Source organism: Lissotriton vulgaris, chromosome 2_1, assembly GCF_964263255.1.
Source record: "Lissotriton vulgaris chromosome 2_1, aLisVul1.2, whole genome shotgun sequence".
NCBI lineage: Eukaryota > Metazoa > Chordata > Amphibia > Caudata > Salamandridae > Lissotriton > Lissotriton vulgaris.
In genome coordinates, this window is record NC_141687.1 from 504,952,593 (window position 1) to 504,966,193 (window position 13,601).

Genomic DNA, 13,601 nt, shown 5'->3' on the forward strand with positions numbered 1-13,601 from the left:
ATTTAACATTTGAAAGGTGCAGGCCTCGCAGTGGCAAAGATGCCATGGTTAAGCATTTTCACAGAAAGTGCTTGTGCTATCATAGCAAGAGCACTTTAAGGGAAAATCGATAGCGTCTGCAATGCATGTGTTTTTTGTACTTCAGAAACAAATCCCCAAAGAGGGTGTTTCCTTCTGAAATACTAAAGTAAAACTTCCATTAAGTGTATGGTCTTAGCTCTGCACATCGGGCACAGTCTTCTTCTTTTCCTGCCTAGGTTGCCACGCCTCCCACAGGGAACACAGGTAGTAATAGCGTGGAAATCAAGAGTAGAAACTGGCCCACCTAGCCATAAAACCAGCCCAAACATGCTAAAAAATTAGCCCACACACTGATCTTTCAGACCAGCCCATCGGACACTTGCCCTCCCTATAGACCAGTCTGACCATGAACATACAATGATTTATCACAAAAGACTACATCTGGCAATCTCTAAATAGTTCGCTAGATCCTTCACTGATTTCCAATCCAACTCTAGGGACTCGATGACTAGAATGACAGACATAAAAGACAAGAGCAAATACAAGTATAAATAAAACTTAGGTAAGCACTACCTAAAAACTGAGTAAAATACCTCTGTATGTGTTCCTTGGATGTCGGTGAGAGAATAGTGGAGAGCCAGTATTCTCATATCTAAATCTCCTATCCTGGCCAGTATTTTCATACCTAAATCCAGGGATTACAAAGTATTTTCTCTGGAATAAGGAAAAATATGTGGACCTGGGAATGTTGGTTTAAGATATGTGTACAACAGGTCCACATTGACAGATATTTTACAACCTGCTAGTGGTCTGTAGACTTCCTAAATATGCAAATATGGAGTCATCTTCTAAGAACATGGAGCACCAGACAGTAAAAAGTCGGCATGTGCGAGGTGACCACCCCACGTGCACCCTGAATGTCAATCAATATGGTTGCAAATCTGGAATAACCTCTTAAGAATTGCAAAAAAAAACAACTCACATTTGACCTCTTACACTTTCTGTGTATGGTTGAATGGAGTTCAATTTGAGCATTCTTAAGCCTAAGGGAATGTCTCCCGGAACATGAAGTGGTATGGTCCTGACCCCATAAACTGGACACTGATTTATGTGGAGCCATGAAGAGCTTTACTTCACATTTTCTCCAATGATTGGGCTGCCTCAATGTGCAGAGATCTAATTTGACCACATCATGTAACCTCCTGAAACACTGCAAACATTGTGGATGATGGTTGGTCAATGACATCTAGTATTTCCAAGAAGTGGAGTGACTGAAGCCTGACAACTCTGCAGGTGGCATTCCCCCATAAAAACAAGCACATTTTCTCTACAAAAAAGTGAAAAATTGACTGTAAAGCACTTGCTCTGGATCAACACGATACAGGTTTGTAAAGACAATAACTGACTTTACCAACACAGATGCACATTGTACACTGAAATGTGGCACCAGCATTATTAGAATACTTTGTAGCTTGGCACCAGTGAGATGCTATGGCATTAACAGTTTCCAGAGCTAGTCTCACCTGGATGAGAGGCTCACATAAAGCATCCATGGGAGCCTTCACCCATTAGAAGTGGCATGCAGCAAAGACAACTAAATGATAGTGCACATCTGTGCCAGCACTGAAGATATCGGATTGCAAATCTGAACATGCATCAAGAAAATTGAGTGATGATACAAATCTGCACCTGCACAGTATTTCTGAGTTGGGAGGAAAATTGGAAATAACGTAGGCACTCTTTTCACAATGTTGATCATGCCTGATGTAATACTGCACTGGAATAATGTTTGTAATTCTTTGCGAAGTTTGGGCATTATTGAAAAGATAGTACCCTGCCTTGGTATAATGATTAAAATGTATATCATTTTTATACCTTCATCACTTTTGGTTTGTGATGACTCTCTGGAATCTCACGAGAAGTCTATACACAGATCAAGGAATGACTAAACTGGGAACAGGATGGCAAAGATTACTTTGCTATAAATCATAGTGGAAGTCTTGGAGACTTGGCCACTGACAAATAAAGGCAGGAAGATAGTAGACACTTGCAAAAAGTCAGATGAATACTTCTAAAATAAGCAGAGTCAGAAGGAAGTTTCACTAGTTGGCACTCGGTCTTGGCATTCTGCATATTTGTTTTGCTTTCAATTCCCAGATCCCCTCGAGCAGGGCTCTGTATCTGTTCCCCTGATTGTGTGTTGCTCCTCAACAGGCTTTATTGCTTCTCCTTTGTGTAAGGGCATTATTGGGTTACTCCAGTACTCATCAATGCCGTTGTTCTGGGAAAGTGGGTAACCACTCATATATATGTGGCATTATATGTATCTCCACACTTAGGGGTTCACATGACTTACTGTGTGTGTCTGTTTCATAACATCCTTCGCTGGTTTATTCTCAATCACTGGTTCATAATCTTCCTGTTGTAACCTTTTCTGTGCTGCGACATTGCAGCTGAGAACTGATGGTGTACTCTATGTCTTATCAACCTACAGTGTCTCATTTCTATGTACTACCCTTTTTCTTCCTCAAGGGGTATAGCTTCAAAAATGCATAGCACAGTCTTATTCCGTAAGAACGGAGCAACCAGAATGCTTCAATCCACACACTCATCCATTCGGAAGCCAAATTAATAAACAAATAATCCATGCATGTGTTCACTTAGTCAACGCATATTCAAACATTTCAAAGATAGCCAAATGCCTGCATAGATTGGCACAAACTAATAAGTAATCTATACTACTATTATAAAGAGAGAACTGTGCCCTTTGAGCCAGGTAAACTCGAAAAGTACACCACCAATCAAAACACCCAAGACATCTTTGAAAACCTCAGGGCAAGCAGAAGCACATAGGCTATTAAAAATAAAAAATATACGTTTAAAAAATTTCGAAATAAAAATAAAGTAGTCCCTTGCAAGTAGCGCCGGCCGCAACGTCTGCATGATGACATCATTTGCGTTTGCGCTCCCTGGTAACACTTCTGGAAATGGCGCCGAAGATCGCGACCTGCTGGGAGAACTGCCGCGGCCCTGCTTGCTGCTGGGCGAAGTGGCGGCCTGTGCGGGCGCGGCGCATGGAGAGTGGCGGCCTGTGCGGGCGAGGCGCCTCGAGAGTGGCGGCCTGTGCGGGCTGGGCGCCTGGAGAGTGGCGGCCTGTGCGGGCTGGGCGCCTGGAGAGTGGCGGCCTGTGCGGGTGGGGCGCCTGGAGCGGGACCGGCGGCTCAGGTAAGGATCAGGCTCTCCGGGACACGGGCGGGAGGGGGCCGGGACGGGAGGGGGCCGGGGTGGGAGGGGCCCGGGGGCACAAGTGCCCACAAGCCTCAAATGCTGCCCCCAGTCAACGCTGGGGGGGGCTGCTAGTATGCTCTAAAATGGTACAAGTAACAAGTTATTGAAGGATAAACCACTTTGTTTTGGATCTGTAAGGTGGCATTTCTTTAGTTTGATATGATGATGAATGAAGTTCAAAATGTGCCCGTGAAAAATGCCCTCCTTTTTTCATGGTCCCCCAATTTTTGCAAGTTTAGGTTTGCTGGTTTTAGAACTCTGTGAACTTTACTACTGCTAAACAGTAGAAATATACCTGAACTTCCCCCTAAGACATCTGCTGTAGACTGGAGCTCTCTGTATACTACCTTTTAAGTCCTCTGTAAATGGTGCCTTAAGTGCATCTGTGAAATGGAAACTTAAATATTATATGTGGGCAGCAGTGTGTATTTGCGCCACTCACCTGTATGACCAAAATATGCCTCTGCACAGCGCTCTGGTTAGGCTGCAGATTAAATGGACTGCAGTGACACGTAGCAGGGAAAATGACTTTGCTGTGTATGAACATCCTAATTTTAATTCCTAAATCAACCCTAAAGTATGCCTTATTGGCCCACTGGGAGGGTGCTAAAATATAAAAAAGTGCACACTACATATTTAGGTTAGTATGCCCTCACAGTGAAAAAAACCAAAGGTTATTGCACTATGTAGGCCAGGCTAACCTTTTTAGGACAAGGTAGAATTAAAATAATTATTTTCCACCTACCTTAGGAAAGGGCTCATAAAGTACGTCAACGTTATTTCCTGCTTAATACTTTAAATAAGACTTAATGGTCATATCATATTTTTGATAACTAAGCAAACCTGGATTATATTTTTTCACCTGGGAGAGTTGACAACTCTGACTAAAAACACAATGGTTTGCCTGTCGGACCAGGAAGGCTAATTGGTGCTAACTGCTGGCTACTAAGCAGAGATTAGCTATTTGGAAGTGGATAAGAACAGTTGTCAGTACAAAGTGCAGCTTTTGCACTACTGTTTTTTGACTAGGAGAAGCCAGGGAGAACTTCTCCTATTTGTTCCCAGAACCTTCCTATACAGTATGTTCCAAGTCACAGTAGGGGAGAAAAATGGTCCTGACACAGATCACACTTTCAGAGCTGGAATACACATCTTTTTCTAGGAGAGTACATGACTCTGACTCAGAGGACAATATCTTGCCTCTGGGCCCAGGAAAGGCCAATGGGTGTAATCTGCAGACCACTTAGCAGGGATTAGCTATCTGGAACAGTTGGCAGAACAAAGTGGAACCTAAGCACTATTAAATGCATAGCCTAAATCTGGCCCAACACCACCACCTCCGCAGAACATTCCTGTTCTCCGGGGACTGCCTGCTACGTATTGCATAGCTACCAGGGACTGAGTAGAGATTCTCTCAGAACTGGGTTATAACATAATAAGAGTGGGTGTATTGAGTTGGCAGGGTTGCCCCCCCTCCCAAATCTACAACCCCATCTCCAACAGTGCCAAATAATCAGTCCGTCCTGAAAACATAGTGGGAAGAACAATTACTTTTAGTCCATTGCTTTTCTCAATAATGCAAAATGCCTTGACAGAATTGTTTCTTTTAATCTTGGGCATATATAGATATTCATATCCGACTACCAATTATGACAAAATATAGTGATTAAAATTGGAAAACATTACAAGATGTATAGCATGAAAATATGGTGTGTGTTTTGAATCATCTAACCATCTTTATTAGAGTATCTGCCACATTCTTTCTCGCACTAACGTCATTGAGGAAAGCAAAAAAGTGCATTTTCTTGTATATAGTCTACGCATGTTTCTTAATAATGACAACCATACTATTGTGAGAGCTTACCTGTTGACCTTGCCTGATAGACATTTGAACCTCTTTAGTCCAGAAGGTCTGGGAAACACAAAGTACAGTCTGTCCAGGCCATTCTTTAACCCAATTAATTCGGGCAGTTTTGGGGTAGGCCTCAATTGCTTCTCCAATTACCTTTTTGGGAAATAAATCATATTGAAATCATTGTGTTCTTAGTATGATATTTCACAATGTAACTTTACTACACGATTTCAGAATCAACCTATTAGCCTTCCTATCAAAATCTGCATCTATGAGAAATATGTGTGGGTAATCAGAGGAAAAGGACACATTTTGACTTGCTAAATTGATAAATCCTTGCTGCTTCTACAGTTTCGTTTGTGCAATCAAATATTTCTTCTACACTATTTTAAAGCAATAACCTAACATAGCACAAAATAACAATTAATGTTAACTTTTTCCGTCAGGGTACCCTACAGTACCTTGCAGCTCATAAGCAAGTCATGCTTCTCCCAAATTTTTTAAATATGTACTTTTCAAAAATACAATTCAGGGAAACACAATAACAGGCAACCCTATCACTCTTTCCCATTAATATGGACATTTAATATATTTGTTTTAGTTTTATTTCGAAGGTCTTCAACCCACTCAACAGTTTGATCAACCCTACTAGGAGGTAAAATCTCCTGGTTAGCATTTGTGGACACACTTTGTAAAACTAAGGGGCTCATTATGATGGCGGAAGGACCGCCACTGCCGGCCCGCCATCACATAGTGATTTACCCACCGCCATATTAGGATGGCGGTGGGTACCACGGGCAGACGAATAGTCCGTCCGCCGCTTTTCAGTCGGAGGCAATCGCACCAATTGCCTGACGGACGCAGCAGGGCCACTAATATGGTGACGGTGCCTAGCAGGCACTGTCCGCCATATTAGGATGTGGGTTTGAAGAGGCCTCTCCATGGCGGTGATGCCACCATGGAAAGGCTGGCGGGGATTGGGTTTGGGTGCCCGTTGCGGTCCCCCTTGTGTGGGGGGGTGTCGCTGCACTGAGGGGTACCAATGGTATCCACCTGCATTTCCATGCATCAAGTGGCAAGTGCTGTTGGGAAATGCGGTGCAAGCACCTTTAACATTGCAGATGGTGCTGCAGCCAGCAGCACCGCCCGCAATGTTAAAGGCCCAGGATGAGCCCGCCAGTATAGTGGGAGCATCCTAATCGCAGCGGTGGGACCGCCGCATGTCTGGTGGACGGTCCAAAACACCGCTATAGTGGCAGGCAGACCAAGTCCGCCCGCCATCGCAATGAACCCCTTAGTACGTAAGAATTCCTTAACCTCCAAGTGAGCTTGTGCTCGATTTACTAGGATTTTAAGATTTCTATTATTCTCCACATATCTTCTCTGAGTGACAAACCTCAGAGAAGTTGAAAGAGATTTCACAAGGTTTGGGTTGAATGGCAGAAACTGACAGTAGGAAAACATTGAAAAGAGATTCAAATTCAGAAAAAAGTGTAGGAAAGGGGAAAAGGCCTGAGGAAAAGAAGGGTGGGATGTGAGGTTTGATAGTGTAATATTTGAGAGGACAGGCTGCGCTGTGTATTTGTGAAGCACACTCAAATAACTCATAAAACCGTGGAGTGTAGTATTGAATGTTGGATAAACGCTGTGGAAATATGGGTGTAATGTTCAGTTTTATTCCACTATTAAGTTATTGGAAAGGGATATCTCTGCTAGTCCCATCTTTTTGTAAAAAAAAAACCAAATGTAGGCACAAACTTTTATTGTGATTTCTCGTATTGTCAAACTATTAAATAATTGTATCCAATTTTTGGTTGGCAACTATATGAGAAACAGTTTTATGTAATAGCCTCCTTGGAAGTAGATTTAGGAAGATTTTATTTCAACTTTAAATCAGACTGTTGACAAGGGATAGAGGTGGGTGGGAAGGCATGGCAGTAACAAATAGGCTATGCTCACTATGAGGGTCATTAGCATAAAGGGTGGCCCCCAAATGCCCTTGGTCCACCCCGCCATATTATTATGGTGAGGGGCTCCGTGGCAGACGGAAAGACCGTCCGCTGCTTTTCCTCTGGTAGGATTGCCGGCCGGGCGGAAAAGGGACATAACACCACCTTCCATATTATGCTGGGCATGCGGAAAGGCCTTTCCATGGCAGAGACTCCACCTTGGAAAGGCATTCGGAAATTCACAGTGGGGGCCTGTTACGGACCCCTGGAGGGGGGGTGGACTTGGGGGGTACCCCCCTACATTGGCATGCACAAGGTGGCAGGCACCGCGTGTTGCCTGTCACGTTGTGCATACCAATGCACAACATGCACAATTGACATTGTGGTGGATGCTGCTTTAAGCACTGCCCGCTACAATGATGTTAATTGTGCAGGATGAGACCACCGGGGTGGTGGTCGCATCCTAATGGACATAGCGGGACTTCCGCACCTCTGGCGGTCTTTCTCGTTGTCCGTGATGGTGGCGGGTGGACATGGACCCCTATGTTCTGGGAGATAGGATTGAATTTATGTTCTGTTTGTTCCAGTGGCGTAATGTAAAATGTTGTGGACCCCCCCGCCCCCAAGAATGTGATGAGAGGCCCCTTGTCGCCCATATCTCACAGATATTTATTGCCCTTGGTCTGAATTGGCCTCCTTGAATAGTTTTGGGCACTTGGGAGGATTGCCTTCCTCACCCCCACGCTGCATCGGCTACAGGTGCCTGTTTTATGCCCCTAGTGCGCTCTAACAAACTTTCTACGAGGTTAATTCATCAAACCAACCAAAACAAATTGCTCATCAGATCATGAAACATGTATTGAAAGCAAACCATGTATACACCCATTTTTTCAACATCTTAACTTAGAAAAACTGATCTTCAACAGTTTCCCACAACGGAGCAATTTCTTGGGTCCTGTAAGACCATGCGGTGTCCAGAAAGAATATCGAGTTTAAAATGTCGACATACACAAATATCGAGTTTTAAATACCTTGATACAGTAATATCGACAGGAAGAATTTCGTAGTCAAGAATATAGACTTGTAGGTAAGAAATCTTGTTTTTGGAAATATCGATGTTGTTAATATCGTTTGCAAAAATATAGTTGTTTAAAATATCGATGTTTTAATTAGTGTTATGTATTCTAGTATGTATTTTAAAAGTATGTGATCTATTTTTTTGTATAAGAATTTGTTTTGTTTTTTAATATATGTGTTACATTTTTAGTAGTTAATACTTTTATCTTAATAACATTTTGGTTTTTAAGTTCTGTAGCGGGTTGTGGGTTTAAAGGGAAAGAGGGTGGGAAGTAATTTATTTACAATACATTATTCATTAATTTTTATGTATTAGTATTTATTTAATTTAGATTTTATAGGGTTAATTTTGGGAATTAATGTATTATTAATTATTTATTGTTTGGTTGTTAATTTTTTTTAATCCATTGGCAATTATCTTAATTGTGTCATTTTTAGGGGGAGTGGGTTTATAGGGGAATAGGTTGGAAAGTAATTTAATTATAATAAATGTATTAATATTTTCTATTTATTCATATTTTTTTAATTTATATTTTATAGTGTTAATTGTGAGAGTTATTTTATTATTACTTATTAATTACTTGGCTGTTAATTATTATGAAATAATTAATTGCCAATTAGGTTGTGTCATTTTTTTAGGAGTGGGTTGTGGGTTTATAGGGGAATAGGGTGAGAAGTAATAATACATGTATTAATATTTTCTATTTATTCATATGAATTCAATTTATATTCTGTAGTGTTAAGTGTGGGAGTTATTTTATTATTAAATATTTATTATTGGTTGATAATTAATAATTAATTAATTTGTAATTATGTTAATAATAGTATTGTATTTATAATTAAATCATTGTTAATTAAAGCTAATTAAAATTAAAATATGGCAATTGTACAATTAATTTGTGATGTAATTTGTGGGGTTTATAGTGGTAAAGAGTGGGAAGTAAATTATTTTAAAATAATTAATAAGTTGTTAATTGATATTAATTATGTTAATTATGGAGGTTTATTTTTTTCAAACTTTAAATGTGAGTTGTGGATTGTGTGGTGTTATAGTGTAGGGAATAAAATTATTACATTTATGTAATAATTAATGATTTTGTTTAAAAAGAATTCTATTAAAAATAGTTTTACGTTTTTAAATAATTTTTGAATATTTTTAAATCTGTTTCTATCTTTTGTCATTTCTTAAACTTTTTGTATATGTTTTTTTAAAAATCTTTTGTGGTGTTGTTAATTTGTTTATTTTTTTAATTTTATACTGACTCCAGTGGAAATATTAATTTTTACCCCTCCGCTATCCAACACTTTCCCTACTGTTGCACAAACTGGAGAGTGAATAGTAATTTTTACCCCTCCGCTAGCCAACACTTTCTCTACTGTTGCACTCACTGGAGTGGGAATAGTAATTTTTACCCCTCCGCTATCCAACACTGTCCCTACTGTTGCACTCAATGGATTGTAAAATGTAATTTTAAAGACTGTTAAATATTGTAATATTTGAATTTATAACATAATTTTTTTTTATTAGATTTTTTTTTATAAGTGCACATATATACCAACACGATCCAGTAGCGTGAATCAAATAACTCACTGGTGCCGCGGCCTCAATTCAAAAACGGTGTTTATTTTAGCAACGGGTGCCCAATGCGTTTCGCTGTTAACCTCACAGCTTGTTCACGGGGTCCATATATATATATATCCATTAAACTTTCGCCCAAAGCGGAGAGGCCACAAGCGGGATATCAGATTGCCAGCATTTATTAGGCAGATTCAGGTATGTAATCAAAAAGGAAATTCAATCTCCATGTAAAGCATCTAACCAGACGCGTTTCGTGCACAGCAGCACTTAGTCATGGGCAGTTGTAAGCTTTAAAAAGTCACGAATCACGCCCCGATGGGCGTGGCCACACCGTGGCATAATGGTACTAATATTTCATGGTTGCCTCATGTGAGTCGCTTATTTCGATGCCAGTCTTAAATCATAATACCCAAGAGGGTGGGTATCATTTCCATCTCGCCCCACACCTCTTGTTGCATGTTGCTTAACAGGCTTCCCGTTCCTAATGCCATAGCGAGTTTCAGCTCCATCGCAGGACTGCCAACAGCAGCAGGGCTTTCTCCGTGGCCTAAGCGTGACCGCATCATATCCATCAAACTTTCGCCCAAAGAGGAGAGGCCACAAGCGGGATATCAGATTGCCAGCATTTATTAAGCAGTTTCATGTATGTAAGCAAAAAGGAAATTCAAACTCAATGTAAAGCATCCAACCCGACGCGTTTCATGCACAGCAGCACTTAGTCATGGGCTTTGGAGTGTGGGAAACAGAATACGGCAGTTGTAAGCTTTAAAAAGTCACGAATCACGCCATCGCAGGACTGCCAACAGCAGAAAAATCAAGACGCGTTTCGGCCGTCCCAGCAGCCTTGATCACATGACTACGCAGTCTGACAAGCCCCATTTTTAAAGTGCACATGCATCACTCTTACCACAGACATACAAAATACTTTCATGTATTGAATACATATGTAGAAATGTTTTTTACTTCGTTTATAAAAATGTAAATATATATTATAAACACAAGCAATGAAATAATATCAGCATAAATGCTGAATTCTTTGTAAAAAGTAAGAACACCTCAATGTTAGAAGTTCTACGGTAGAAGCCATTTCTTTTTGTTTATAACCGCCTAATGCATTAAGAACTTCTACAACCATGTAGTCAAGAAGATTTGATGCAATTCATGTACATTTTTTCTTTTCCTAGTTACGTGCTCACCTCAACGTGAAAAAATAAACCGAACATTACTGTTCTCAAAAAATAAAAAAAGAATACATATATATTTTTTGTTTTTAAGAAAGATTCCTTAGCAGAGACATTCTCATAATTACATTGTTTAAATTGTACAATGTTTTACATTACTTAGCAGGTCTACTTATACTCTCTCAGTTTACATTAGTAAATCATTATGGATAAGAAAGTGTCTTAGTGCTACAGTACTATCCATTGAAAGTGACCTGTGCTTCAGTGCAACAAGGAAAAGTGCTTAGTGTCAATAAAGTGCAAACATATTCAGAGTTACAGTTTTTTAGAAGGGAAATGGTACTAGGGATTAGTCCGAGAGATGTGTGCAGCTCTTCAGTTGTGCAAATGAGCAAAAATGTATAAATAGCAAACACAATTCATATGACCATAAGACATGTCTAAAACAATTGATTAATAGACAAATAGGTAAAACTACCCATGTTGCCTAAAATCAATTATAAAATACCAATTATAAAATACTATATCATTATTCATAGAAGCTATAAACTAATTTCTATATTAGGGTCCTATAATTATTACAAAATTATTGCACAACTAATCACATCTGAACTAAAAATACTTCATAGGAATGTGTGGAGATCCTCTGTTGCGTTTAACCCCCCCGGTCATTTAGAATCGAACTCTAAGATATACTTAGTCTCCGTTCGTCTAAGGCAGGATTCTCTGTCTCCTCCCCTCTTTGTCACTGGGATAGACTCAATTGCATAATATTTGAGATATTTGGGGTTGCTGTTGTGTACAGCCTTAAAGTGCCTTGCAACAGGATAATTCTGATCTTTATTGGTGATTGCTCGTAGATGTTGCAGAATACGTTTGTGTACCTGCAGTTTGGTGCTGCCTATGTATTTCAGGTGGCAGTCGCATTCCAGGACATAGACTCAATACTCTGTCTTACAAGTCAGATATTGTTTAATATCTCTTCTGGTCCCTGAGAATGCTGTAGTGTAATCCTTTGTGTTCACCCCAAACTGACAGGCCTTGCATGTCAAACATCTAAAAAAGCCCTTTCTAGAGGGTAACTTTCCTGGCTGTTCCTAGATAACATATTGCCCATGCTCTTTGCTTTCCGAAAGGCAATAGATGGATTGGAGGGCATTAGGTCACCAATTATGGGATCAGCCTGAATAAAATACCAATTCTGCCTAATGGTACTCCTCAGTTCCTTCTCTTGTTTAGAATAAGTTAGGATCAAACGGACCGGGTCAGATTTGGAATGTCCCTCTCCTTGTGTGGTCTTAGATTTATATTTGAGGAGTTCCTCCCTTGGCTTCGGTTGTGATTTCCTCAGGGCAGAGTCCACCACTCTGTGACTATAGCCTCTCTCTACAAATCTTGCACAACTCTACAGCTGTTTTACTTTTGCATCCTCCCCATTACTACATATACATAAAATTCGGAGCATCTCCCCATATGGTATGCTTTTTATTAAATGTGGGGGATGAGCACTCGTAGCGTGAAGTAGCGTGTTACCCGCAGTAGGTTTTCTAAAAAGGGTAGTGATTGAGATATTATTGTTTATAAAAACCTGTACATCTAAAAATGTCACAGAGTGTTTGCTAATATCAGAAGTAAATCTAAGATTAAGATTATTTACATTGATCTCATCTATAAATTTCAGCACACTCTGCTCTGTCCTACGCTAAACAATAAAAAGGGCATCAATAAAACACATCCAGGAGACTATGTTGTGATTACAATGATGTTCAAATTCACGCCTGAGGACCAGTTCCTCCCACCAGCCCATAAACAGGCAAGCGTAACTGGGGGAAAAACTGGACCCCATGGCTACACCCTGGACTTGTTGATAAAACTGGCCATTAAAAAGGAAGTAATTATTTTCAAAACAGAAGGACAGCATTTCCAACAGCATTTTCGTGTGTTGCACAAATTCCATTGGTCTCGTGCTTAAAAAGTATTCACATGCCAGTAGGCCATCCTTGTGCTTTATACAAGTATAAAGGGAACTCACGTCCAACATCACAAGCAATAGATCATAGCTCCACACAATATTTCCTATTTTAGAAATGAAGTCACTGGTATCTTGTATGTAGGACTCCAATTTTTTCATGTGAGTCTGTAGAAAGTAAGCTATGTTCTTGGATAGGTTTTCCAAAGGCCCCTCACATGCTGCAATTATTGGTCTTCCAGGTGGCGTGTTCAAATTTTTGTGGACCTTTGGTATAAAGTAAATATATGGCACCAGTGGATGTTCCTTTATGATGAACTTATATTCATCTCCACTGAGGAGACCCAAACTCTTCCATGCTAACAGACTCTTAAAAATTGTTTCCCTTGTTGTTCTATATTTCAATGGCGTGCTCTTTCTATAGCATTGTGTGTCGTTAAGCTGCCCATATGCTTCCTTTAAATAATCTGATAATGGCCAAAGGACTATATTTCCGCCGTTCTCTGAATTTCGATTTATCAACTCCTGATTCCGCAATTTATTGATCAGCTGGTTGATTTTCCTTTCTTGATTTGAATATTTCTTCTTCTTTGTATTCATTGAGTGAGCCAATTTTTTGATTTCTGCCACCACGTGTTCACTGAAGGCGTCAAGCCCATCATGCGCTGCGAAAGGAATACATTTT

At 40.1% G+C, this 13,601-nt stretch overlaps 1 protein-coding gene across 1 annotated transcript in view; it reads right to left on the minus strand.

The window, feature by feature from the left end:
* Positions 1-13,601, minus strand: part of DNAH7 (dynein axonemal heavy chain 7) — a 1,812,153-nt gene that overhangs the window by 1,290,525 nt on the left and 508,027 nt on the right. The window contains exon 21 of the mRNA XM_086955398.1: positions 5,174-5,314. Coding sequence (XP_086811524.1) covers positions 5,174-5,314 — 141 coding nt within the window. The remainder of the gene's footprint in view (positions 1-5,173; positions 5,315-13,601) is intronic.